This window comes from Gasterosteus aculeatus, chromosome X (assembly GCF_964276395.1).
Source record: "Gasterosteus aculeatus chromosome X, fGasAcu3.hap1.1, whole genome shotgun sequence".
Classification (NCBI taxonomy): Eukaryota; Metazoa; Chordata; class Actinopteri; order Perciformes; family Gasterosteidae; genus Gasterosteus; species Gasterosteus aculeatus.
Window position 1 is genome coordinate 21,283,181 of NC_135698.1, and position 23,463 is coordinate 21,306,643.

Sequence of the window (23,463 nt, forward strand, 5' to 3'; positions counted from 1 at the left end):
ATCACATGATAATGAATCTGATTGCAACAGACTTTTGAAATTAACTTATGATTGCGAGATAACAAAGTTCTCTATTTCACAACTTGTTTTTCTCTACACATAAAAATATGAATGCTTGTACAATATGTTATTTAGTCAGTGACTGATTCTTCCTCAAGAAAACAGAACTCCACCAGCCTAAAAAATAAAGTTCTGGATGGAAGGGGTCTTGTCAAATGAGCAGCTCCTGCAAGTTGAGGATGGTTAACTGACTGAATTGCTATAAGATTAAAAAGAAAAATGATTCTAGACTTTTTGAAAACTGCATAGTGAAAACCAGACAGAAATCAGAGCCATGACAAAAGGAACCTGGTGCAGTCTGTTAACTATGATAGAACAACAGAGACGTGTCTCTCTGCAGCTTCAGCGAAGGGATATTCCTCTTTATTCTATTTGCACATATAGTTTTTTTTCCCTTGGACATCATTTACTTGTTGACTATTGCTTTAGGTTACTTTTATTCATCTCATCTCTTCAAGCATGTCCTAACGAATAACCTTGAGATAAACCTTGAGATAAACCGTGATAAACAAACAACATGTTATATGTATGTTATATGTACATATATACACAAACACCGAAATTCTTTGTATAGAAGATCTTAAAACAGTTCTTTAAAGCAGCCATGTCTAAAAAGTGGCGCTGTCGGTTGCACGTCGATGCGCTGTCTGTCCTGCCCGCGCTCCTCCAGCAGGGGGCGCTGTGAGTCCCACTCCGAAACAGTCTATGTTTACGGAAGTCCGAGTGACGTGTCACCTATGCACTGGAGCATTGTGGGAAGAAAAGGGGGGCTGGCGACCGCTGATGGCAGACTGCTCAATTTGACAAATACATTCGATAAATGGGCAGCCTTAAGAAACGGAAACGATTGTTGGGAGCGAGGTGGAGTGACGCTACTTCACGGAGCTAATGCCGATCGGGATTGACGAAGAAGAAGAAGAGGAACGTGTGCCGGAGTCATCAAGGCTCTCCTGCGCACCCGGCGCTCAAAGCAGAGACGTGGGATTCCGTGTCAATGGACTGCAGCGGATTTTTTTCTTCTCCGAGACGGCCGAATTAAAAAAAGTAGCTAACAACCGTGGTCACACGTCCACGGCCGTGGATGGGTATAGGGGCGCTGCGGGGCGGGCGACTGCGCGTACGCATTCTTTTATCGGCTGAAGTTTCGTGGGAGATTTTCTGTCGAAGACGCCGTCAAAGATGTCGACCAGCAGTCCCGAGGCGGTGAAGAAACTGCTGGAGAACATGCAGACGGACCTGCGCTCTCTGTCCATGGAGTGCAAGAAGAAATTCCCCCCAGTCAAAGAGGTTAGCCCGGGCTAGCTGGCTAGCTAGCTAGCTGGCTAGCTGACTGAACTGGGCCGTTACCATGGTGTCCAGCTGCTTTTTGTTTTTGTGTGTGTCGTTATTCTGTTTTTGTTTTATTGCCCCCCCCCCCCCCCCCCCCCCCCCAAACACCGGGCCCGAGTTATCCTCTTACTCTACGGGTTAATTAAAAGTTGTGCCAACTGCTGGGCCTTCCTTCCAACCAGGCGTTCATTTAAAGGAGTAAACCGGTGGTTTGGTTAATTTTCCCCAGAGGAAGTGCCGATTAACAAACCCAATATATCCATCCTATATGATCTAGGTATGGGTTTCTCACAATGTCCACAACTTTAAAAACAGGTGAATTACTTTTATGTGATTTGCAACCAGGCTTTTATTTGAATAGCAGGCAAGTAGTGCAGTCATCAGGTGAGCTATTTTTAGAGAAGTGTTTTTGTTTTGTTTTGCCTCATAGACAATCCCTGTTTGAGCAGAATACACTTTCCCCTCGCAAGTTTGTTACAATAAGCTTTTTAGAATTAGAATTATATATATATATATATATATATATATATATATATAATTTCCTGAATGACTTACTGGTTGCAGCTGCTGACAAAGCTTCATTGTGGAGCCTGCTTGGTTTCAGAACAGAATAGTACAAGGGGGGCAATGTCAAAGGAGGCTGCAGTCCATCCGTGTTCGTGATTTCATTTCGCCACAAACACAACCCCCCCCCCCCCCCCCCTTTTTTTCTTTTTTTAATCTGCGTCCAGCATTCCACAGTGCTCAGAGTTCATTTACCTCAGGAATGTCTTGCATTTTCTTTTGAACATTAGTCATGTGGCTTTATAGATAAACACAGTTGTGACGCTTGTGGCACAGAACAGGAAGTGAACACAACGTCCTCTCACTCTGTTAGAATTTGGCCAACCTCGTGGACGCGTACTTTTTTTTTTTTTTTTTAGCATTTACTTGCACTGAAATGCACAGGGAGAACACCTGGTGTTTATGGGCTCTTGGGGCCATAGAAATATCTGCCATCCAGCTCAGCCGGACCATGCATATCCAGCTACGCTGGCTCAGTTGGTTCTCCCCCCAGTTCTTCACCTTGTTATCGGCAACATAACCGTGAAGAAGATAAATGGTTGAGCAAGTGCTTCGCCGTCCATTTGGCGCTTGCCGAGCCTTTTCTCAGGGTCTCATGAAACATCTCCCTCAGTATTGATGTGGCTGTAATCCTGACCGACTTCTTCTGAAGCTTCTTGAGGAAGGCCTGTCCTCATTCCCCCAGCTCATCTACATTCCAGTTCCTCCCCATTTCCCAATTCATCTCCCACGGTGTCATTGCGCCACGGACAGGGTTTCTCTGGGTCAAGAGGAGCCGAGACGAGTCCCTTTTTTTATTTTTCCTGCTGTGACGTTTTGTTTGTCTCACTCGTTTGACGGGTCCCGTAAGACACACGGAGACATAGCAACGGGGAGTCAAGGGTTTGGTGACTGAATGCATATTATTTTTTTCCAATAATATGCAGTAAGTTCCCCAAAAGAGAAACTGCTGAGTCGATAGAGTCCCGACGTGTTTCTGAAGATGTCGAGCTTCCCCAGCGTTTGCGTTTCAAAGAAACAAGCTGGCATTCGGTTCCGCTTTCAGGATCTCCACACACACAAAAAAAAGGGCCCCTGGAGAAGATGGAACGCGCTGAGCACTTTCTGATTTGTAGTAATGCTGGTCAACGTATTAATGTGTGATTGACTTGAATTGTAGCCTTGAAGAGACCTGAATGTACTTTGTGTCGTGAGAAACGACACGTTACCGATGTCGTGCCAGCGGCTGTTAGATGCTAATACTCATTCTGTCTTGGTAAATTCTGCCACCGTCACAGTAGCACTGTTGTCACCTAATCTAACAAAACCGGTTTCAGCTTTTCTGAAACATTTACTTTAGTTCTAAGCAGCAGCTGATAACATCCTCTGGCCCAACATCTAGATTTACACCTGCAATATTCCCTCATTAATTCATTCATTAATCCCACCATCAACATCCCCTCATGGTGGTCTCATTTTTTAAAAACATACTCTGCCACTTTGCCAAAGTTGGCAACCCGTCTGCTCAGGGACTTGACGTGCTATTTCTAACTTGGCGGTCAGGGGAGCCGTGGTCTCTCACTACCCTTTGGCCGCAGGCTGCAGAACTTCCTGTGACTCATTTCAGTCGACCACGCTGATATCCGCGACACGGTGGGGAATTTGTGTGCGTGAACCAGAAGAGAAGAAAAGTGAACTGATTTTGGGGGTCTCCATGTCAAAAATGCCCACAGCAAGTGTGGTGTGATTGAATCTGGACCCTCTCTGACCCGTCGTCCAGCTCCGTTTGAGGAACAAAGGACAAGAGGGAGACTTCATTTTTTAAGGAGCTGTACAGTAGAGGCCAACTCTGTTTTGTATTAGCGGCCCCACCCACTTCCCAGAGGTTGCCTGCTTTTTTTTTTTTTATTACATACACGCAATATAGCTGTCAATTCGATTTGCATGCGAAATAAGGGAAAAAAGGTTTAGTGTTCCGTTTGATCCAGACAGCCTTGATCACTATTAAGAGGTTCCCACAGTCCATTTCCTTTTCTCTTCTTTTTTTGCAGGTAGTCCTACCAAGAGTAGTAAACATAGCTAAATGGATGGCAGGACAGACTTCACCATGTGAGCTCGTCCTTATGAGCATCAGGTTGCCAAATGAAAAAACGATACAGGGCATTAATGATGGAGTTATGGTCCATTAAGCCGAAGACTCACAGTGCAAACTGCACTTTATCTTTTAGGTTATTTGTTGTGTGAAAAGTGATGTTTTCTTCTGTTAATGACATAAATGCCACAGTAGGAGATGACATGTAGAGTACGACACACAGGAGGTAGAACACACAAGAGAGGGTGTTTTCATGTGGAAGGATTCTGGAGAAGAAAGGTGCCCCGATTCGATCAATAGGGTCAACGTGGCGCAGAGGCAGAGAGGGTGCGCCGGGAACCGCGAGGTTGGCGGTTCATGGCGGTGGCTCCTCCATGTCCCATGTCGAAGTGTCCCTGAGCAAGACACCTAATCCCGAGTTGCTCCGTGGGCAAAAATGTAAAAAGCCACAGGCTAAAAATGCAATGTTAGTCGCTTTGGATAAAGGCGTCAGCTAAATGACCTGTAATGTAATGTAACTGAAGATCTTTGAAAGGCCTGTGTTGTTGCGTTAACAGCATCCTGTGTATTGGCCAGTAAATGTTTAGCACGGTGGTGCTGCTCCTCAACCTCTGACCCCCCAATGTCTGTTTTTAAACCCTTAGGCCGCTGAGTCGGGCATTGTGAAGATTAAGACCATTGCTGCGAGGAATACTGGTATCCTGGCAGGTGAGTGAGGAAAGGATTTACTATCTCGTTCAGTTTCTTACTTTCATTCCTTTTTAAATAAAAAAAAAAAAGAGAAAAATTTCTCTCAGCCAGTGTCCTTTAAAAATCACTCCTACCAATGCTCATCCCTGGGCTGGTTTTGTAAATTAGATTTTGAATAAGCTACAAAGTGGAGGTGGACTGCTCAAAGGACACTGCGATCGATGAAACGGGGGCTGATTGGGGGCCGATGGCTGTGCAGAGGCGTACATCGGCACTTTGCATCGATTCTCCGTGCACATAATGAGGGCCACCTGTGCTGAGAGTATCCGTGTGCATGCGATTAACTCCCGATAATAATCTATAGTGCAGTTAATGAGCCCACTTTGACTACAGGAGATTGGCAGAGCTCTAAAACTCCAAGGTCATAGCTGCACGACAGACTTTAAGTAACCTTTTTAGATATTTATTATTTAGATCGTCAGAACTTTTAAGAAAAAAATCGAATGCTCCATTTCAATCCATTATTCTAGTGATATGTGTTGATAAAAATATGCGCTAAAACTTTGCATCGTGTTATCGGCCGATGTCACGACAAGGTGACACGTCCCACCTGACACCTTTTTAAAATTGTGTTATGGATATGATAAACGATATGCGATTTATTCAGGAAAGTTTTGCATCTGATGCCAATTTCTAGGCATCGCAAATCATTGTTTCACTGCTTTTCCTCTACGGCTATGAAAAACCCCATTTCTCTGCAGCTCTGAAGGAGAACAGCCTGGAGGTGGTGCAGCCTTTTCTGATGGGTTGTGGCACCAAAGAGCCGAAGATCACCCAGCTGTGTCTGGCAGCCATCCAGAGACTCATGTCCCACGAGGTGGTCTCTGAGGTGAGCACCTTGAACTGTGAATACACACACAGGGGAGTTTGTACTGACAAAGAAATATGAGCCTCAAATGTTTGTTCATGCTGGCTAATAAGATGCACTTTAAGCCTTCTTTAGATCCTCTTTTTTTCACTTGAGGAAAATTAGCTCGATTAACATTTGGCACCTGAAAAGCCTTTCTCAAACTCTGACGTTGTTTCCTCCATTTCCCCCTTTTTAAGGTGTTGACCTTAATAAAATCCCCCTGCTGTCATGGATTCATTGTGCCACTCTAGAGTATTACTGGGAGATTATCATCCACAAGAATTTGTTCTGTAGATCAACTTCATCTATCAGTGAATATAGCGCATTCTCAGTTTTCCTTGATTTAAAAAAAAAATTCAATCTACACTCTTGCAGATTTAAGTTAACCCACCACCTCAGGCACATTCTTTCCAATACCCTCGACCGACACATGATCTATGCCTCTCATCAATACCCAATGAGACCATGTAAATATTAGAACAGTTCATCTGTGAATGTATTCATTCTGTCCTGCAGAATCATTTCATTTTGTACTCGAAAGCATCGGCCTGGAGAAAAGCAACCGGGCCGTCAGCGTCTACGAAGATGCCAATCCCAAACGAATTGCATCCAAACCCTTGTATACATATTGCAGGAGTTGCAATGTTGCATAAAGTCTGAACAGAGAATTATCAACCTGCTAATCAGTATTGTGGATTTTAAGTAAAAACAAATAAGACAGAAAATAAGACCACAAAATCATAATCGATCACTTTGCGCTAAATTAGCAAACAGTCAGTGGTTGCAGCTTCTTGAATGTGAAAATTTGTTGATTGAAAATATATATGTGATGATCCATTGGCTAAATGACTCATTTTTAAATCTAAAAAGTCTCTCTCAAACTGAAATGCAATGTGTCGTGTTTTAGATTACATTTTTCCAGCTGGGATTGTAGACTATCGCTACTGCGATTTGATGAATATCCACGTAAACACTTTGTGTCGTGTGCAGGCGGCGGCGGGGAACATCATCAACATGTTGTGGCAGCTGATGGAGAACGGTCTGGAGGAGCTGAAGCTTTTGCAGACGGTCCTCGTCCTGCTCACCACGAACACGGTCGTACACGACGAAGTACTTTCCAAGGTACCCGAATCACCCGCTCCACCATCGAGTGTTTGCGCGCATGTCTTTCTTCTCCCCACCTGAAGATGGAACACGAATGCAAAAGTTGACTTTTTATACGTGCTGCATAATACGTTTTAATTATTTTTTCCTCAGGCCATTGTGCTGTGCTTCCGACTTCACTTCACCAAGGACAACATCACCAACAACACGGCCGCTGCCACCGTAAGACAGGTCGTCACCGTGGTCTTTGAGAGGATGGTGGCTGAGGACGAGCGGTTCAAAGGTCAGAGGGCGCTTGTTCCCGCTTGTGGATTTGTAGTTCAGGGTCATATACATATGATTCATTGGAGGTTTTTGGTTATTGATACATTTATTGGTAACATCCATACTCTGAAGTGATAAATGAGTTGCTTTAACCCCAACAGGCAGCGTGGAGCAGCCTCCTCCTGTCCAGGGGAACACCAACAGGCGATCCGTCACTATGCTGAGGCCCAGTGCTAAAGATGCATACATGCTGTTCCAGGTATGTCCACCAGGGGGTGAACGCCTTCTACAAAGCGTTGTGCCCTCTTCTCAGGATGCAACTAACCTTTGGACCAGGTTTCTTTCTTTTAACGGACCAGAGACAAGAAATCCAAAAGGTGGAAGCTGGAAAATACTGGCATTACCGAAGTCGGATGCTGCTTTTTAATTAAGGAGTGCAGAGGTCCGTTTTAGTCTCAAAAGTCTTCCTCACCAGCACTTTTTTGCGTGATTAGTTTTTATCATCCAGCAGAGCTCATGCCCGACGGCGTTTAGACCACGGTGATGTGCGTCGGCCATGAAGCTCCCTGGTTTTGAAATGCTGTGTGTTCCCCTCTTGCAGGACTTGTGCCAGCTGGTGAATGCTGATGCCCCCTACTGGCTGGTGGGGATGACGGAGATGACCCGGACATTTGGCCTGGAGCTGCTGGAATCGGTTCTTAATGATTTTCCAGGAGTATTCCTGCAGGTACATGAAGCCTTACCCTTTGCTTAACGTGCAGATTAAAAGTGCTTTTCAACAGCAGTGTGTCTTTTTGCCATGCTTGATCTGATCCCAACCCCTTTCCCTGATTCACACCCAGCACCAAGAGTTCAGTTTCCTGCTGAAGGAACGGGTCTGTCCCCTCGTCATCAAGCTCTTCTCCCCCAACATCAAGTTCCGGCAGGGCAGTGGCGCTTCACCTGCGCCCGTGGAGAAGCCCTACTTCCCCATCTGCATGAGGCTGCTGCGCGTGGTCTCTGTTCTCATCAAGCACTTCTACAGCTTACTGGTAAGGGGCCTAGCCGCGGTGACTGCTGGCTGGCCAGAAGGTGTCCTGATGGATGCTTCACGAGTAAGGGATTTTTTCCAGCACAGCATTAGATTAGCGTAGTCGTGGTAGCTAAATCCAAGCAATTCACTATTGCAGCTGGCGTTTTTTTGTGGCGATCTGCCAAATGGAAATTTGTCTTTTTGCTCATCTGTCGAGAAGCATGTTAAGCCTCAGAATAACTTCATCAAAGGCCAAAGGCATTTTGCCCGTAGCCGGCTTCCGGGTAAAGGACAGAGCTGGTTGGTTCCAATCTGATTGGTGTGCGTTTTATTTTTCAGGTGACTGAGTGTGAGATCTTCTTGTCTTTGCTGGTGAAGTTTCTGGACGGGGAGAAGCCCCAGTGGCTGAGGGCGGTGGCAGTGGAGTCGGTCCACAGGCTATGTGTGCAGCCACATTTATTACGGTAAACACAGACTGCACATGTCTTTCTGCCTTCAGAAATGTCCCATCATTGACTCATTTTCTTTTGGTTACATAAGTTGTGGATGATATTTGCAGGTTAACATGCCAATATTGTTGATGGTTACTATGAACAGCTGATCCTGTCAAAGCGCGGCTGAAGTTTGAAAGTTGAGAAGAGCGAGAGAACAAGAGAGATCAAGCTCATTCTGAGCCAGGCTGAGGCCTGGAAATGCTAAAATGTGTGTTTGCTCACACTAGTACATAATTCTGTCCTTTTCCCTTTTTAGTTCGTTCTGTCAGTCGTACGACATGAAACCGCACTCCACCAAGGTATTCAGAGACATTGTGAACGCCCTGGGCTCCTTCATCCAGTCCCTCTTCATCGTACCAAACACGGGGAACAGCACTGCTGTCGGTGCACCTGCCGGTCAGTTCACTGATAGGAGTGACAAAATTCTCTATTTGGTTTATAAAAAATTAAAAAAAACAATACTCGTGACGTTTCCCTTTTTGAATTATGCCACTCCGTCTGTCGTCTTTTGCTTTCCGTCTTCCATCATAACACTTAGGCTTTTGTTTTCTTTTTCCAGGTGGCTCAGGTTCGGGGTCCCAGGGCACCGCACTGGGTGGCCCGGGGGCCGGAGGGGTTGGTGGCAACCTGACCACCCAGGCTGCGTTTGAATACCGCGGTACCTGGATCCCACTCATGACTGTGAGTGTCCAGGGCAGCGCCAAGGCTACCTTGTAAGTACTGTCACCGACTCCCGGACTCCCTTTATCCATTTCTTGTCACCTGCATGGCGACTGTAACCCTAGCGCACACATACGCTTACAAGCAGTGATTAACTTTTTAACATTAAACAGGGCATCATAATATACGGCAGAGATCGAAAACTGCTTGATAAGAACAAAGTGCTTTGTCATTCCTCTTTGGAGTCGCACAAGAAGGGCTGTTTGAAATACAGAGGATTATGTTTGCCAGAGGCTTTCCTGTCTTGATGTAAGACATTGGAGGCTGATTTTCCTCCATATGAGTCAGGCACACACCGGTGATCCTTTTAGTGTCTTAAGCTCCAAACAAGACTTGAAGACTGAAGAATCAATGTCGCTTCCATAGCGATCTGAAGACTTGGGCACTGCTTCTGAGGCCCCATATAATTGTTATATATATGATATAATGGACCATATAAAACCATGAAAACGTAACACATTTAAATGTATGTATTGGCCCAATTCTATTCACACCAGAACACGCAGACATTAACTTTACCCTTCATCATTTCGTCCTCTAGTCTGGAGATGCTGGACAAGGTGGAGCCCCCGTCCATCCCGGAGGGCTATGCCATGTCTGTGGCCTTCAGTGCCCTGCTGGACCTTGTGCGGGGCATCACCTCTATGATTGAGAGAGAGCTGGCTGTGGAGGAGGAGGCGGCTGCTGAGTTCAGGGACACTCATCCTGATCAGCAGTGGCAGGCACAACCCGGTGAGGAGGAACAGTGAGGGGACCAGCTGGTTCTGATACTGAAATGAAGATGTTTTGCACTTGAGCGACATGTAGAGGGTGTACACGTTTAGCCATGTGTCAGTTAACGCTTCCATGACCCCTTGTGGCCAATATTGTGCCTGTAGTTTTCCAACAAGATAAAGACAAATGGAGACGTGTTTTGTGACTTTTGAACAAACTCCGGAATGCTTTGTGTTGTCTCAGGAGCTCACCTGGTGTGGGAGGAGATGGTCAGTGCCTGCTGGTGTGGTCTGCTTGCTGCTCTGTCTCTGCTGCTGGACGCCAGGTAAACAGACACTTTGCTAGCAGCAGTGGAATGGCATTTACAAGCAGTAGAGAATGAATTCCCCAAATGATGCTGGATACTGATCCAATTAACTGCACAGTTGAAACCAATCTTGTTTTATAATATCAGTGGCTGACAGGAGGTGAACTTGGACAACAAGTAATTGCCTGCAAAGACCATTCAAGATTTTCAACTTCATGGTCAGGTCGACCAGAATGAAATGCACCCTAGTGTTTAATTGCCTTACACCTACTCAACCTGAGAGGACTAAGGAGGATTTAGTTTAGGTCTTAAGAAATTGCATGCTTATTCTCTCCAGCATGATGATAATCTTGCCCCTCGTCCCTTCACTTCAGCACAGATGAGACGGCCACAGAGAACATCCTGAAGGCGGAGCTGACCATGGCCTCGCTGTGTGGGCGTCTGGGCTTGGTGACGCCCCGTGATGCCTTCATCACAGCCATCTGCAAGGCCTCGCTGCCGCCACACTACGCCCTCACTGTACTGAGCAGCAACGCTGCCAACCTCTCCGGCAAAGGTGCAGATCCTCAGGCGAGAACGCCATTAAAGAAACTACGTAGAAAACACTGCATCGGCCGGCGGTTCAGGAGGGCTTCTACCTCTTTTTATTGCACAAGACGTCGGTTAATTCTCACACACACTACTGCACACATTTGGTGTTCGCCGCCGGTCCCTCTTATTTCAATAATCCTTAACATTTTACTGTGGCTTCTAATTGGAAATTAAGAAAGCTTTTCTTGCTTGTCGTAATCATGTCACCAAACCTGTGTGTGTGTGTGTTCTATCTGCAGCCTACTCCATCCAAGGCCAGAGTGTACAGATTATCAGCCCCTCCAGTGAGTCTCATCAGCAGGTGGTGGCTGTGGGGCAGCCGCTCAGCTCGCAGCCCCAGGGCACTGTCGTGGTGAGGACATACACAACCCTGAAGAGGCGGTGGACGTGACATCCTGATAAATAATTCACGAAGCAGTAACCAAGCCTGCAAACATTTAATTATGAATACTCTAAAAGAGAACCGTAGTACCAGCAAAGGCAAGAAGGAGCACAGTGGAGTGACAACACTAAAAAGAGGGTCAGGTCCAGCAATGTGTTTACCAGGTTGTCATCTATATGCACAACACCCACATTCAATGGGACAATGTCTCTCTAGAAGCTATTTGGGGGGCAGCCGTTACAAACATGGCAGCTGAGGCGAACTTGTGCATCTAATTTTCCCAGGAAGGTATTTGAAAATACACAGGCTGTAACCTTAACTCCCTTTCACTTGTGATTTTGCGCTGGAGCAGTGCATCAGCTAGCTCCTTGGTGACGCTGACTCGAATGTGTCCTGTCTGTCCCTCTGTCAGCTGACCGCCAAGAACATCCAGTGCATGCGGACCCTGTTGAACCTTGCCCACTGCCATGGGGCCGTGCTGGGAACCTCCTGGCAGCTGGTACTGGCCACTCTGCAGGTACTGCCGACTGGTACCTGCGTAAACACGTGCATGCACACTTCCTCCTCCAGTAAGGCAAAATGTCTTGTATACAGCTGGACACGTATGCCGTCTCGCTAAGAACAACCACCACAATGTGTTGATTTATTTGTGAAACTTCAAACAAACTTCCAATCATCATTTGCATTAGTTGTGGTAAATATAGGTTTTTCTGTCTGTCACCTTTGTCTCCCAGCACCTAGTGTGGATCCTGGGGCTCAAGCCGGGGATGGGCGGAGCCCTGAAGCCGGGCCGAGCTGTGGAGGGACCCAGCACAGTGAGTTGTGCGGCACATGGCGCCGTGTGTTTTCCCCCCTCGTCGTGGAAAGGCATGAGCTAACTGGCCGTGTGCTTGTCCTGAACAGGTGCTGACCACAGCTGTGATGACAGACCTACCCGTCATCTCCAACATCCTGTCCAGACTTTTTGAGAGTTCCCAGTAAGGACCCACCCTTTTCTGTCTAGTCTCAAACCTCATCGCTAAAAGAATTTTTTTCATTTTTATCAGATCCACAAATTAAAGTTTTAGACGCTGAGATGAGTAATGCACCCCCAATATTAAATCATCCTACTGTGGTTTGGAGAATAATTGTTCACCCTCATAGATAATTATTAGAATCCCCTGAAGAATAACATACCGAATATGCTCTTAATACTGGAGTGATTTTATATGTGATCCAGGTACCTGGATGACGTGTCCCTACATCACCTGATCAACGCTCTCTGTTCCCTCTCCCTGGAAGCCATGGATATGGCTTATGGAAACAACAAGGTAAAGACTTGTACTGTATTTCAGTACATAGTGAAACCAAATATCCTTTTTTGGTGTTGGTTGAAATAATCAAGCATTAAATGATAAACCCCATTTGATTTGTTTGTTCCGTCTCTCTGCCAAAGATTAGCCTGCTCATGCTTTGGTCAGCAAGCTTACGCTACGCAGCAGGCGTCCAGCTTTCACTAATGGGTTCTCTTTTCGTCTTTCAGGAGCCTTCTCTGTTTGCCGTGGCCAAGCTGCTGGAGACCGGCCTGGTCAACATGGATCGCATAGAGATCCTGTGGAGACCCCTAACCGGTCACTTGTTGGAGGTAACGGCCACTCGCGGCCTCCCTCACGGTGCAGCAGTTCATTCAAACTCTGGAAAGATGAGAGGAGCAGTTTTATAGAAGTGTTTTTTGTCAATCAAGATCGTACTGTAATATCCTTGCAATCACTTTATGGAAGTGTTTTTACTTTATTCTCTCGTTACAATGCGATTTATAACGGCTCTAGCTGGTAACTTAGTAATAGTGAATGTCAAGTTTGGATGATGAACACTTTGGACATCTCATTGGAAAATTTAAAACAGAACCGTATAATAAGTGAAATATCAATTCTAATAAAACCATAAATGTCATAGGGGCCCCTTGTTACTTTACCCAGTACCAAACCAACCTTTAATAATGACCAATAAGTCTTGTGTTTTAAAGCATTTGTGCTGTGTGTAAATGCAATATACTACAGATACACTGTGTGTGTGTGTGTGTACTCGGCTCTCTGTAGTTATTAGATACCACATTGTCATGTGGACGAGGATTCTGAGGTTTTTCTTCACATTTTCTGTCTATGTCCCCTCTCTTTTTGCACTCGTGTCGGTTCTGCAGAAGGTAAGCTCAGATTCCCTCTACAATCGTTTTCTCTCTTTTCCCCATCCGCTCTCCTTCTCGGTTTGCTACCAATATGTTGGACTTGGAGAGGACGCTGTGTCAGATCGTCTCCTCGGTGCACTTGCTCTGCCTCCCGTGTTTGACCTTGCATCCTTGTGCTCAAGTCGCAATCCGAAGCTCTGATGTGTCACAGAAGCGCAATCTGAAGCTGCACCTGCAAAGTATACCCTCTGCTTTGATGCAATGCTGCTTGCCCTTCTTTAAAGACTTCAAATTGAATGCTGTTGTAATTTGAAGGGGATGTGACGATGACGTCACCTCTTTTATTATGTCTTTGTTTGCTGATGTACAATGTGATAAAGATTCAAATCTGACACATTAAGATCATGCAAAGCTATGGAAGCCACGTTTTTCTATGGATACACATGGACCATCTGGGCTCTGAAGGGATGCAGTCTCTTTATGCCTTAAAGCAGTACAAACCGTGAAAATGTCTGACCTATTTCCCTATTGACCAAAGATTTAATTTGACGCAAATTATCTTAAAAGCAGACAACACTGGTGTAGCCTTCTGCGCTGAGCCTGGCCTCTTCATGTGAATCTATTTCAGCTCTCCTGATTAGACAGTCTGTCGCGGCATACCTCGTGATCACAGGGGATCCCGGTCTTTATTACCACACGGGCCGAGGTGTATTTATTTCACCCGCTCGTTTCACGCCCACCCACTGAACACCGCTGGGGGAACCCTGCGCCCAGCAGCCTCCGCGTCAGATCTGTCATCGTGCGCATGTGTCTGCATTTGTGCGTCTGTCTGTGTCCTGCAGGTCTGCCAGCACCCAAACTCCAGGATGAGAGAGTGGGGGGCCGAGGCGTTGACGGCGCTCATAAAGGCGAGCCTGGCCTACAAGCACGACCCTCCGCTGGCACACAATCAGGTGGGTGACCCATCTGCTGTATGAAAACAATGCGCACCACAATGTTGGCCCTTAGACATTCTCTACCATACGAACACTGGGGCGAGGGGGGGGCGTTATTTAATTAGACGGGTGTCGTTCGCCCTCCCTTGGGTTCCACGCCTTGGCAGTGTTTGCTGCTAACATTTGAGAAAGCTGCATTCTATGCCACAGGAGATGAAAGTATGTGTGAATTGCTTAAAATGTAGAAAATGGAAATGTCACACTCGCTCTCTTGCCACTCGCAAGAGTGTCTGACCTTTGACTTAGTAAGCCAGATAAAGGGAATGCCACAAAGCTTATCTGAAACTAGTGAGGAGGAATACAAACAATGGTTATGGCATTTACCATATTAAAAATACAACACTACCAAACAAACAAGAAATTGGCCCATTTAAATCTCTTTATCAGGCGACCTTATCGTCTAGCCAGTGAATTCAGCAGTACACTAGATTGGCCTTAATGCAGAACAAAGGCATTTTATTCTTGGGTATGATGGACTACAAGTTGAGTCTAGAAACTCAAAGCAGCATTGAACATACATACAAAATAAATACACAAATAAAAAATGGAAAATACATCGGGATCATGTGTAGATGATTTTTTTAAATTCAGTTTTGATGTCTAACTCTGATTAGCCAGTCTGTTACCGGGTAAGCTTTGTTTTCTCTGATATACAATATAGAGAAGGGAAAAACGACTAATTCATTTTCCGCCATATATCTAAATGAGTAAAAAAAAAAAAAAAGAATACCTTTTTATTTTAACTGCTTGCCTTGGGTAATTTAACTCATGCATTATTTTTTCGGAGAAAAAGACCAAAATGCCCCTCAGGGCTTCTACATATTAAAGTATAATTAGTGTGCTACACACATTTCATCAACATAACAGTGACCCATTAGGCATGTGCTGCTTGTCTCCTAATTTTGTAACGATCTTTAGGTCGTCATGCTAATCAGAACTCTTGCTTTGGGAATAATCCATTGTGTTAAACAAAAAGCATAGCAAAGTTAGGAGACACATTTAAATCCTGTTAACTTATTCCAAGTCAGGGCAGATATGTTTAACTCTTGCAAAAACAAAGACATCCATGTCTCACTTAAACTGGAGTTTCAGGAAAATGCGACCGTTGTATAGTTTGAATATATTATGTGTGTACGATGCAGTGTTGCAATAGCATAGTTTATGAAATGAAATGAATTGAATTGAATTAAAACCGTTCTCTATAAGTCAACCAGTCAGTCAGTCCCCCACTCCTTTTGCCTTCAAGCGCCTGCAGCTCCTGTTGCTGAACCCCCTGAAGGAGTTGTCCAACGTGCTGCATGCAGACATCCGGCAAAAACAGCTGGAGAGTGTCCTGCAGATCCTGCAGAGCCAGGGAGACGGCCTGGGGCCCGGTTGGCCGCTCGTCTTAGGGGTCATTGGCGCCATCCGCAATGATCAAGGGTAAGTGCACAAGGCTGGACGGAGGAGGGGGGGTGGAAATAGCAGGCATGGCTTTACTTAAGTGTGGCTGAAATATTTTATTCGCCGCTGTTAGTTACACAACAGCTAAGCCGATCACGACCAAATCGCTCTGCGTGTCTCGTTTCCCCTTCAGCGAGTCCTTGATCCGAACAGCCTTCCAGTGCCTGCAGTTGGTGGTGACGGACTTCCTGCCCACCATGCCTTGCGGGTGCCTCCAGGTCGTAGTGGACGTGGCTGGCAGCTTCGGCCTGCAGAACCAGGAGCTCAACATCAGCCTCACCTCCATCGGCCTGCTGGTGAGAGGACTTGTTTTGTGTTATGGTCAGACACGCACTCCTGCAAGTGTTTTATTCTCTACCTTTGTGTAATTTACTGCCAAGAGGCTCAGAAAAGCACTGGGAGCTGGGCTTTTAGAATAATACTCTAACCGGGAACAAAAGAAACATTCTGCAGTATTCTCACTGTGTGTTATTGAAACTTAACTTGTGAGTGACTGTCTTGTCCAGTCATTTTGAAATCTTAAACGCATCATGTTTAGTGTGATACTTACCCAATATTGATCTGTGGGATTATATCTAGTGGAGATTACTTGTTCGTAATAGGATGCCAAACTGCCAGAAGCATTTTACGATCTCCTTTTTACCCCCAGTGGAACATTTCGGACTACTTCTTCCAAAGAGGAGAAGCCATCATACAGGAGCTGGAGAGGGAGGAGGCGGCTCTGCAGAAGCAGGCCCAGGAGAAGGGAGAGACCTTGAACCGGCCCTTCCACCCTGCCCCCCCCTTCGACTGCCTGTGGCTTTGCCTGTATGCCAAGCTGGGAGAGCTGTGTGTGGACCCGCGGCCCGCTGTGCGTAAAAGCGCCGGGCAGACGTTGTTCTCCACCATAGCAGCCCACGGGACCCTGCTGGAGCAGCCGACGTGGCATATTGTCGTCTGGAAGGTAACTTTGAAAACGTGTCATCCCCCAGATCTTCTCATTCGTTGTAATACGTCAAATGAGCAGCCACTATATCTGCTTTGGAGTCGTTTCTGCTGGTTGAAGTACCCCGGGTGTCGCCTCCAGGTGCTGTTCCAACTGCTAGGCTGCGTAAGGACGTCCTCCACCACGGCGGACAAGGAGAAGATCGAGTCCGGCGGCGGGAACATCCTCATCCACCACTCGCGCGACACGGCCGAAAAGCAGTGGGCGGAGACGTGGGTGCTGACGCTAGCCGGAGTGGCTCGCATTTTCAACACTCGGCGGTATCTCCTCCAGCAGCTAGGTAAGACACGGCCAATCTACTCTTTCATATGCGACGGCATCAAGTACCAGTTTGTCACAGCGCCACAAAATCTTAGGCATGTTCACGAAACCGTTTAGCAACATCTCAGATCAGCAAATTGACCCTTTACAAAGTCCCACCTCTCAAATGCAGACTGGCCATTCGTAGCTACGTCCAGAAACTAACCGCCTGTGTTTGATAGAATCTCATTTTAAGTTGAGTTAAACGTGTACTCGTTAGCCCGGAGAAGGTTGGAAGGAGAAATCTGTTTCTAAAATGTTACGCATTGGCGTAACATTAGCACTGCTATGCTACATTAGCTACTGAAGGTAAACTGAATGTAAACACATGCTGCGTCCACTTATTATTTTGCTGTTAAATCATTTTGAGCTTAACTTTTAACACACTCGAAAGTAAAACCTTACTGAGGTCCCCCCCCCCCCCCCCCCCCCCAATCATTGTGCTGTGTTTCTGCAGGTGATTTCTTCGAGGCCTGGCAGGTACTGCTGAACCACATTCAGTCGGCCGCTCTCAGCAAAAACAACGAGGTCTCCCTGGCCGCCCTCAAGAGCTTTCAGGAGATCCTTCAGATCGTCACACCTGTCAGGGACTCGGGTGACGCATTTGCTGTTATTGGCGTCCCCCCGGTCCTCATCGACCCGCTCTCAGCGTCTGGCCCCAGCAGAGCCGTGGTGCGGTCAGATTCCCTGGTTGAGCGGCTGACGCGATACAGCGGCGCTGAGCTTCAGGCCCCTCCCCCAGGGGAGGAGTCAGCCTTGGAGGACTCTGACTTGTGGTGGTCGGCGTGGAACACGTGGTACCGAACGGGAACAGACAGCACGAGACCCCCGAGCAGCCCGGCGGAGAAGTTCTCCTTCATCCCCAGCCAGCCCTTCCTCACGGCTCTGATCCAGATTTTCCCCGCACTCTACCAGCACATAAAGGCCAACTTCAGCATGGAGGATCTGAAGAAGCTGGGGGTCATCCTCCACGGGGCCGTGTCCGTGCCCATCAGCAGCGACGCCTCTCCCTTTATCCTCCCCTCCTACACCGAGGCGGTGCTCACCAGCCTGCAGGAAGCCGTGCTCACCGCTCTGGATGTTTTGCAGAAGGTGGGCGAAGCGTGACGTGCTGTTAGAAAACCCAAATACAGGTCTCAAAGAGAACGTTATGTACCATTGAAAAGTAGATTTGAGTAGGGTGTCATGTTGACCTAGATATCCGAGATAATGTCCCAGTTTTTATTCCTGACAGTAGGTGTTTGCTGCATGTCGTTTCCCCCTCTCCCCAGAAATAATCTTGAAGGAGCCAAGGAGTAACATAGTTATCCTTTTGATATTTGATTTTATATTTGTATAAAATATATATTTGTATCAATTGTTGTTGTCAAATATTTGTTTTTTTCAAGTGAGACACAATGAGCATATTCTCCCAGTGGAAGCAGCAAATGTAACCCCAGTCAATCATTCAACAATGTCTGCATTGGACCGATCACTTCAAAATATATACAATATAATCTGGGGGAAAACATTTCCACGTACATTTTTCTTTTTTAATTGAAGGCCTCAGAGCAGCTCTAGATCCCTCTGCCGTGTAGAACCTGATTCTCTCTGTTAACCAAAAATGAATTTCTTTGTAAATGGAAGTTTTGAGTCAACTCAGTCCAGGAAACAATGCGTCAGTCTGCTAGATTATGCAATACGCAGTCCTGTGGTGGATGTCAGCAGTGTTTGTTCCTCCCCTTTCCTCCCCGCTGCAGGCCATCTGTGTGGGCCCGGAGAACCTGCAGGTCATGTACCCAGCCATCTTTGAACAGCTGCTACTCTTTGTGGAGTTCTCCTGCAAGCCTCCTCAGTACGGCAGGATGGAAACCAAACACGTGGCCAATGCCAAATACAACCAGGTAGGGGCGAGCAGAGCTGGCTGGAAAGTGCTTGGCTTTCCTTTTTGAATTTGTCTTTTTGCATTTTGTTTCATGAACACGTTCAACAGTCTTATTTGTCCCCTCTATTCGTTTCTCTCTTCAGCCATTTTCAACTAGTTCATGAAGCGCCTCTCCTTCCTCCCTTCTTCAGTCTAGTTCTTATTAGTATCCCAAAGCCATTTTGTTTCTAAAATGATTCCCTCCCTCGCGCTGCAATCCATCGGGGTGCTGGCCAGGGAAGTGTTTCACTTCAGTTCAGATTCCCAGCTCACATGGTTCCCACTGACCTTTTTCTAAAGAAGTGTTCATTGATAAACCCCAAAAGAGGATTCTTGACAACATGTTTCTGACATCAGTGCCGCTTTGTTGTTTTGCGGTAAGCTAAATGCAGCACCTGTCTTGAAAGTAGTTGATCTGATCTGGAAGGCCGGTAGGTTCATGCGAAGCACATTTAAAGTCTCTGGTCCGGACCTCATGTGGGCTCCAGACTATCGCGATCGGAAACTTTAGGTTGTTTAAGTGAGAATGTCAAACAAAATTCCCCTCAGCCAAACAGTTGATATGGGTGGTCTTTATTGCCTTGTTAGCTTTTGGTGTTATTTCCCCATCCCCCTAAATCTGTCCCCATCATTGAAATCTCATTGGGCCAACGAGTCACTGCAAATCAGATTCAACCCAGACACCAGTTTAATTGCGATCTTCTCTCATTCTGTTTCTTGGGACTACTCCCCCCCCCCCCCCCGGATTACCGTTTTAGATCCAGCTCTTTGCACCGGTGAGTCCCGTCATCTACTTCAGCCCCCTCTGTAGTACTAAGCTGTTCTGAATGGTGACGACCTGCCCTCTGCAGGCTCTCACATCTCATCTGCGCCTCCTCACTCCATGCTCCCCTTTCTGTGCCTGCCACTAACTGGTGGTTATGCCTCTGTGTGCACAGTCCCTGTGCGGTTCCATTATCAGTTGACTTTTTTTGGTGACTTTCATATGCACACACAAGTGGATCTGTTTATATTTTCTTAAAGGCAAACTTTGTAGCGGCAGCTCGTTGGTTTGGCTAAAACCTCTCAGCTGTGGTAGTGAAACGAGCCTAACGAAGCTTGAAGCAGACTAATAGTCTCTTTAAGCTACATTTTATACTGATACAAAGTGTGTCTTTAAAACCTGCTTTCAATGTGGCTCTACCAAAAATTACAAATGTTTTTGAAGATTTGTTTGACTAATATCCACTCCGATTTTTCCTTCCTCTTGTTAAATCCTGTCGCCCCTGCAGGCGGAATGGGTTGCCTTAAACTATGTGCCCTTTGCCGAGCGCTCCCTGGAGGTGGTGGTGGACCTGTACCACAAAACGGCGTGCCACAAAGCTGTCATCAATGAGAAGGTTCTGCAGAACGTGATAAAGGTACTCGTGCTCACGTAAACGTAAAGTGGAGATTTGATTGGATAACTATTCATAGAATAATAAAGTAACTGTAGCATCTTAGTTGTTTTTCAATCAAACCACGGTGTGCAATAAGACCACGGAGAACCTGGTTTTTCTTTCTACTGGCGGCAGCAGTTATTATCGAGCTTCTGACACCCGCTCTGTTCCCGGTTCATTAGAAACCACAAACTGGAGAGCGTTAATTTACCCGGGAGCTGTGATGCCGGTTCCCATTTGACGCATCTAAACCTCGCTCCTAGCTCTTTTCTAGTGTCCAAAACCACTTTGTCAAAGAGGTGGTCTGTTACTTTCGCTGGTTGTGTCGAATGAACCGGAGCACCGCGTGGTGCAAAAACGTTAACTACTACCTTACTTATGTGCTTTTGCTGTCGTCTCCTCTTGTTTTTCCCCGAACCCCCCCCAAGACCCTCAGAATGCCGCTGGGTCTGAAGTACGCCTGTCCGTCTGAGAGCACCTGGAAGCTGGCTGTCTCGTCTCTGCTCAAGGTGCTGTCCACCGGACTGCCGGTGGCACGTCAGCACGCCTCGTCGGGAAAGTTTGACACCATGTGGCCGGAGCTGGCCAACGCCTTTGAGGACTTTCTTTTTACCAAAAGGTACCGACTTGGGCCGTCTAAAAATGGAGTGTGCACCCTTTTGGAGGTTCCGAGTCCCAAGCTCATTGATTCTGTGGTTGTACCTTTTCTTTCCTAGCACACCTCCTGACAACCTGTCCATCCAGGAGTTTCAGAAGAACGAAGCCGTCGATGTGGAGGTAGATACTTGTTTTCCGGTCTAGCGGTGCAGTTTTGTGCGGCAGCCGAAGTCCACACTGAGTTCGTCCTTTTGTTTCAGGTGGTGCAGCTGATCAGCACGGAGATTTTACCGTTTGCCAATTTCATCCCCAAAGATTTTGTTGGCCAGATCATGGCGATGCTCAACAGAGGCTCCATTCACTCACAGTCCCCCTCGTTCACAGGTACGATGTCCTTTTGGCAGTCTGCTGTTTTCTTGTATGTCTGAGGCTCCTAACACTAAGGGCTTTCCTCTCCACAGAGGCGGAGATCGATGTGCGGATGAGGGAGGAGTTTTCTAAGGTGTGCTTTGAGACGCTGCTGCAGTTTTCCTTTAGCAACAAAGTGTCCACTCCGCAGGAGGGCTACATCTCTCGCATGGCGCTCTCCGTGCTCCTCAAGCGGTCCCAGGATGTCCTCCGGCGCTACGTAGAAGATGAGAGGCTGAGCGGACGCTGCCCCCTGCCCAGGTACACCGCGGAAGACTAACCGCGTGGCGCATTTTACCACTGAGATATTTAGCCCAGCTGTGCAGACATCCTTTCTGATTTACGCCAAACCACTGGTTCAGTTTTACACACTGGCACCACATTTTGGGGTTTTCTTTTCCTCCCGCTAAAACATGATGGCGGTTAAGTGATAATGAAACTCATGGGATGTTGGGCCATTAGCCCACAAAATAGTACAGATAATTAGAAAATACACATGAAAGATAAATGCCAGGCTGCTTATTTTGAAACAAACTATTCAAACAAGCTTTTTTTTTTTTTTTTTTTCCCCAACGATGGCAACTCTGGAATGAGAATATCATGGATTACATCATTGAGAGCAGAAATTAAGGTCTAAATTTAGCACATGTGTATATGAGGATACAAGAAGTAAGAAATGGTTTCTCCGTCAAATTGGTACCATTGTACTAATCTGTGTTGGCTGTAAAGAGGAACTGCGATCCGCAGAATCGATGTAGCCACATTAGCTTCCATAAGCACACCAACCAAAACTGTCCTTGTGTGTAATGGTGGCCAGTTCTGGAATGTTCTGAAATGAATCGAACCGCGTCAGTGGAGTACAGATACTGAAAACATGGAGAACTCTTTTGAAATATTTTTTTCTCCCCGTCTTTTCTGTTTCAGGCAACAAGTGACTGAGATAATCTTTGTCCTGAAAGCTATCAGCACTTTGATGGACTCACTTAAAAAGACCCAGCCAGAAAATGGTGAGTACCGAACGGCGTCGAGGACTAATTCTTTTTTAAATACAATAATGCCACAATGTAGTATCTATTAATTTCAGATAAATGTGTGTACAGTTGGGACCACTTCCAGATTAGTTTAGTCTGCAGTCTGGGTGGAACGCTTTACGTTGCCATCAAGGTCAATTACAATAAATATGTAGATTTAGTCTGAAGTGAGACTTTCTTAAATGAAGTTTTCAAGAGGTTTGTATTGCGTCGTCAGAGCAACACTCATTTTCTGAGGACAATCACTTCTCTGATAGTTTTCTATCCCAATTCACACTGTCCTCTTCCTCCCTCTCCCGTCCGCAGTGGATGGCAACACGTGGGCCCAAGTGATCGCCCTGTACCCCACGCTGGTGGAGTGCATCACGTGCTCCTCGTCCGAGGTGAGCTCGGCCCTGAAGGAGGCCCTGGGGCCCTTTAAAGACTTTATGCAGCCGCCTGTCTCCAGGGTCCAGAACGGAGAGTCCTGACCAGGCTCCCTCAAACTAATTTGTTTTTTATGACGAGGACATCGTGAATGTGTCTTCTGCGAAACCCCACGTGCTCCCCGTGTGCACGGACATGAACTTCACGTGCGGTGGGGGGAAGCAGCGCTCTGAGGGGCCTGCCCCCCCCCCACCGACCTCCATACGCATCATCGTATGCTTCTCATGTGAGCTGATTACGCATCCCCCCCCCCCCCTCATACTGACTGACTGCACTCTTGTGTTCGCTGTGGAGATTTTAAAAATTGCAGTGTTGCCTCTGGGTTTAGTTTGTTTTTCTCTTGATGAGGCCGAGTCGATGTACAGTGTGTGGTGACAGTGTTGATGATGTAATTGGCAAAAAAAAAAATCCTGGGCTTTATTAATCTTAAAATGAACACTTAGACTTTTGCAACATTTTCAACGGTGAGCATTTTATGCAAGAAAACAAATCTCGCTGTAACATTCCATGTCATCTTTTGCCAGCCATCTGAGAAGGGATGTACTTGTCTGTATAAAATAAATGGGACAATTCTATGATCA

The 23,463-nt window shown here is 46.5% G+C and overlaps 1 protein-coding gene across 2 annotated transcripts; it reads left to right on the forward strand.

The window, feature by feature from the left end:
- Window positions 1-693: 693 nt before the first annotated feature.
- Window positions 694-23,463, forward strand: mon2 (MON2 homolog, regulator of endosome-to-Golgi trafficking). 2 transcript variants are annotated; one of them, XM_078081935.1, is made up of 35 exons: window positions 694-1,347; window positions 4,669-4,732; window positions 5,476-5,603; window positions 6,615-6,746; window positions 6,882-7,011; window positions 7,154-7,251; window positions 7,594-7,719; window positions 7,835-8,023; window positions 8,344-8,468; window positions 8,755-8,894; window positions 9,058-9,211; window positions 9,760-9,950; window positions 10,176-10,257; window positions 10,614-10,795; window positions 11,070-11,182; window positions 11,625-11,729; window positions 11,947-12,027; window positions 12,116-12,189; window positions 12,432-12,522; window positions 12,735-12,836; window positions 14,219-14,329; window positions 15,618-15,793; window positions 15,948-16,110; window positions 16,464-16,757; window positions 16,881-17,079; window positions 17,557-18,191; window positions 18,839-18,982; window positions 19,761-19,778; window positions 20,274-20,402; window positions 20,849-21,039; window positions 21,137-21,197; window positions 21,278-21,401; window positions 21,479-21,686; window positions 22,350-22,432; window positions 22,763-23,463. In XM_078081935.1, the coding sequence occupies exons 1-35, from the start codon at window positions 1,240-1,242 to the stop codon at window positions 22,924-22,926; spliced, it is 5,115 nt and encodes a 1,704-aa protein (XP_077938061.1). In that variant the 5' UTR covers window positions 694-1,239; the 3' UTR covers window positions 22,927-23,463. The 2 variants fall into 2 exon arrangements, with proteins under 2 accessions (XP_077938061.1, XP_077938062.1); XM_078081936.1 differs by lacking the exon at window positions 19,761-19,778.